Source organism: Musca autumnalis, unplaced genomic scaffold, assembly GCF_047663935.1.
Source record: "Musca autumnalis isolate F117 unplaced genomic scaffold, ASM4766393v1 scaffold_5, whole genome shotgun sequence".
NCBI lineage: Eukaryota > Metazoa > Arthropoda > Insecta > Diptera > Muscidae > Musca > Musca autumnalis.
This window is the reverse complement of record NW_027412088.1, coordinates 200,479,556-200,481,925: the sequence shown is the minus strand read 5'-3', so window position 1 is coordinate 200,481,925 and position 2,370 is coordinate 200,479,556. Positions and strand designations below refer to the sequence as shown.

Below are 2,370 nucleotides of genomic sequence, written 5' to 3'. Positions count from 1 at the left end.
ATTAATCGAAGTATCAAAACAACAACCAAACAAAAAAATGCGAAAAAATTAATTCGGCCTAAGAAATCCAATTTTCAAGAAAAAATAATAAAAAAGTGAATAATGGATGATTTAAATCCCCTAGCTGGCACAGCTCATCTTTTGGAAGAGGTAGACAGTAAGTTAAGCAAGCATGCAATAACAACAACAACATTTCATTCTCTGAAACTTTTCAGAGAAACTAATGGTATTGTTAAGAGATGGACGCACCTTGATAGGATATTTACGTTCGGTGGATCAGTTTGCAAACTTGGTATTACATCGCACCATAGAACGGATACATGTTGGCAATGAATATGGCGATATACCACGCGGAGTTTTTATTATACGTGGCGAAAATGTGGTACTTTTGGGAGAAATTGTAAGTAAATTAAATAGTAGCACTTAGATTGCAAAATTTATTGTTTTTCTTCATATTCTAATTGCAGGATCGTGAAAAGGAATCCAAATTACCTCTCAAAGAAATATCCGTAGATGATATTCTAGATGCCCAGAGACGAGAACAAGAACAACGTCAGGAAAAACATCGTCTCATATCCAAAGCATTAAAAGAACGTGGTTTAGCAGTTAATACTGATATCATTAATGAAGATTTTTGTTAGCAGCTTAGGTGTGCGAACGTTAAGTGAATAGTATCTCCTTTTTTGTAATATTTATGTACAAGCAAATATTTAAGAATATATTTTTTCTAAATATTAAATAATACTTATGATAAACGTTCATATTCTTCTAATTCGGAATAACGTAACGCTAAAACCTCGAATTTTTTTGAAAAACAATTCATTCTATAGATATTGTCTTCCTAATTACGGGAATGTACATTTTTTGGCCGGGACGTACCCGATTATCCGGTTATTTGATCCCTAAGTTTGAATAATAAACCCACCGTAGAACCGGTAAGTATGAACCGATTTACATGATATCTGTATCATATGCTTATGAAAATGCCTATCGAATGGTATACGGGTTCATACCAGTCATATAACTGGTAAAATAAAAAAATTTAAATCATTAAAAATAACCAAGTTTTTCCTATATTTTAAAGCTTTTCTAGACTGCCGGCCTTCGGCCGGGGCTTAAAATTTTCACCTCTGGGGTATGTCCAAAGACCGGGTACGCGATCCAAATTTTTCCTACGTCCAAGTTTTACCTATATTTTAAAGTATTTCTAGACAGCCGGCCTTCGGCCCGGTTTTAAGATTTTCACCTCTAGGGTATGTCCAAAAACCGGCTACACAAAGTTTTACTGAATTCATTTTTATACCCTACACCACAATGTGGAAAGGGTATTATAAGTTTGTTTTTCGAAAAATTCATGTAACACCGCGAAATATCCGTCGGAGACCCCCCAATGTGGTATAGCAATCTTCTTATCTTTGAGATGCCGATCAGATAATATTTAGACGGTTAAATGGACCAGAACTTTTGTGTGAAAATTGTGAAGTATCGGTCCTAGACCAAAATTCAGATGTGTGTCTGTCCGTCCATTAAAAATTGTACGCACGCTACAGGCCGCAATTACGGACCTATCTTCACAAAATTTTTTATTTAGGTCGGATCCAGACCAGAATAGACCCCTATAGTTTTTAGCGAAGATGGTGAAATGTTTAGGGGGTGAAATGGACCAAAAACAACATTTTTATCCAATTTTGTAGCGGTTCTGTAGGTGCCAATGGTAATCTGATCGGCGCGAAATTTTCTTTGGAGTTTGGGTTTACGACAGAGAAGTAGCTTGCAATTTAACGTGATGATTAAATAATATTTAGCGGGTTAAATTGACCATTAAATTGTGTGAATATTGGTAAAGTTGTTTGTGAAATGACTATATCTTTATTCCTGGAAACTATGTTAAACAAATGTAAGTTGTATTTAGAAGAGGAACGCTTGACCTTTCCATTTGGTCTGTTCCAGTACTGCAAGAATCTACTAATTTTTACTATTTTTTCCGATAACATAAAGGAAAAAATGTTATCGTAGTAAAAAATAGTAGCTTCTTGTAGGTTCTGGAACAGACATATTGATGCTATATATGTTGATATATGTACGTAGTCAGATAACAGAGTTACAGCCTAGTATATGCAGGGATCCCTGTGTTTTAATTATGGGTAGTGTAACCTTAATCACGCTAGAGATCGCATGAGAGAGCCATTTTGACATTTTTCTCTTTTACCACTCTTACCATTAAAAAAGTAAAGAACAAAGCTTATGTAAATCGGTTCATAATAACCGGTCCTACGGTGGGTTTTTTATTCAAATTTATAGTACGTTTATATATAACCGGATTTAACAAACCCACTGGGTTTTAAATGTCAATTCCATTACATATACGTC

At 34.7% G+C, this 2,370-nt stretch overlaps 1 protein-coding gene across 1 annotated transcript; it reads left to right on the top strand.

Moving 5' to 3' along the window:
* On the top strand, positions 1-744 carry LSm1 (U6 snRNA-associated Sm-like protein LSm1). Its single transcript, XM_073990718.1, has 3 exons — positions 1-157; positions 216-400; positions 468-744. The coding sequence occupies exons 1-3, from the start codon at positions 103-105 to the stop codon at positions 639-641; spliced, it is 414 nt and encodes a 137-aa protein (XP_073846819.1). The 5' UTR covers positions 1-102; the 3' UTR covers positions 642-744.
* The last annotated feature ends 1,626 nt before the right edge of the window (positions 745-2,370 follow it).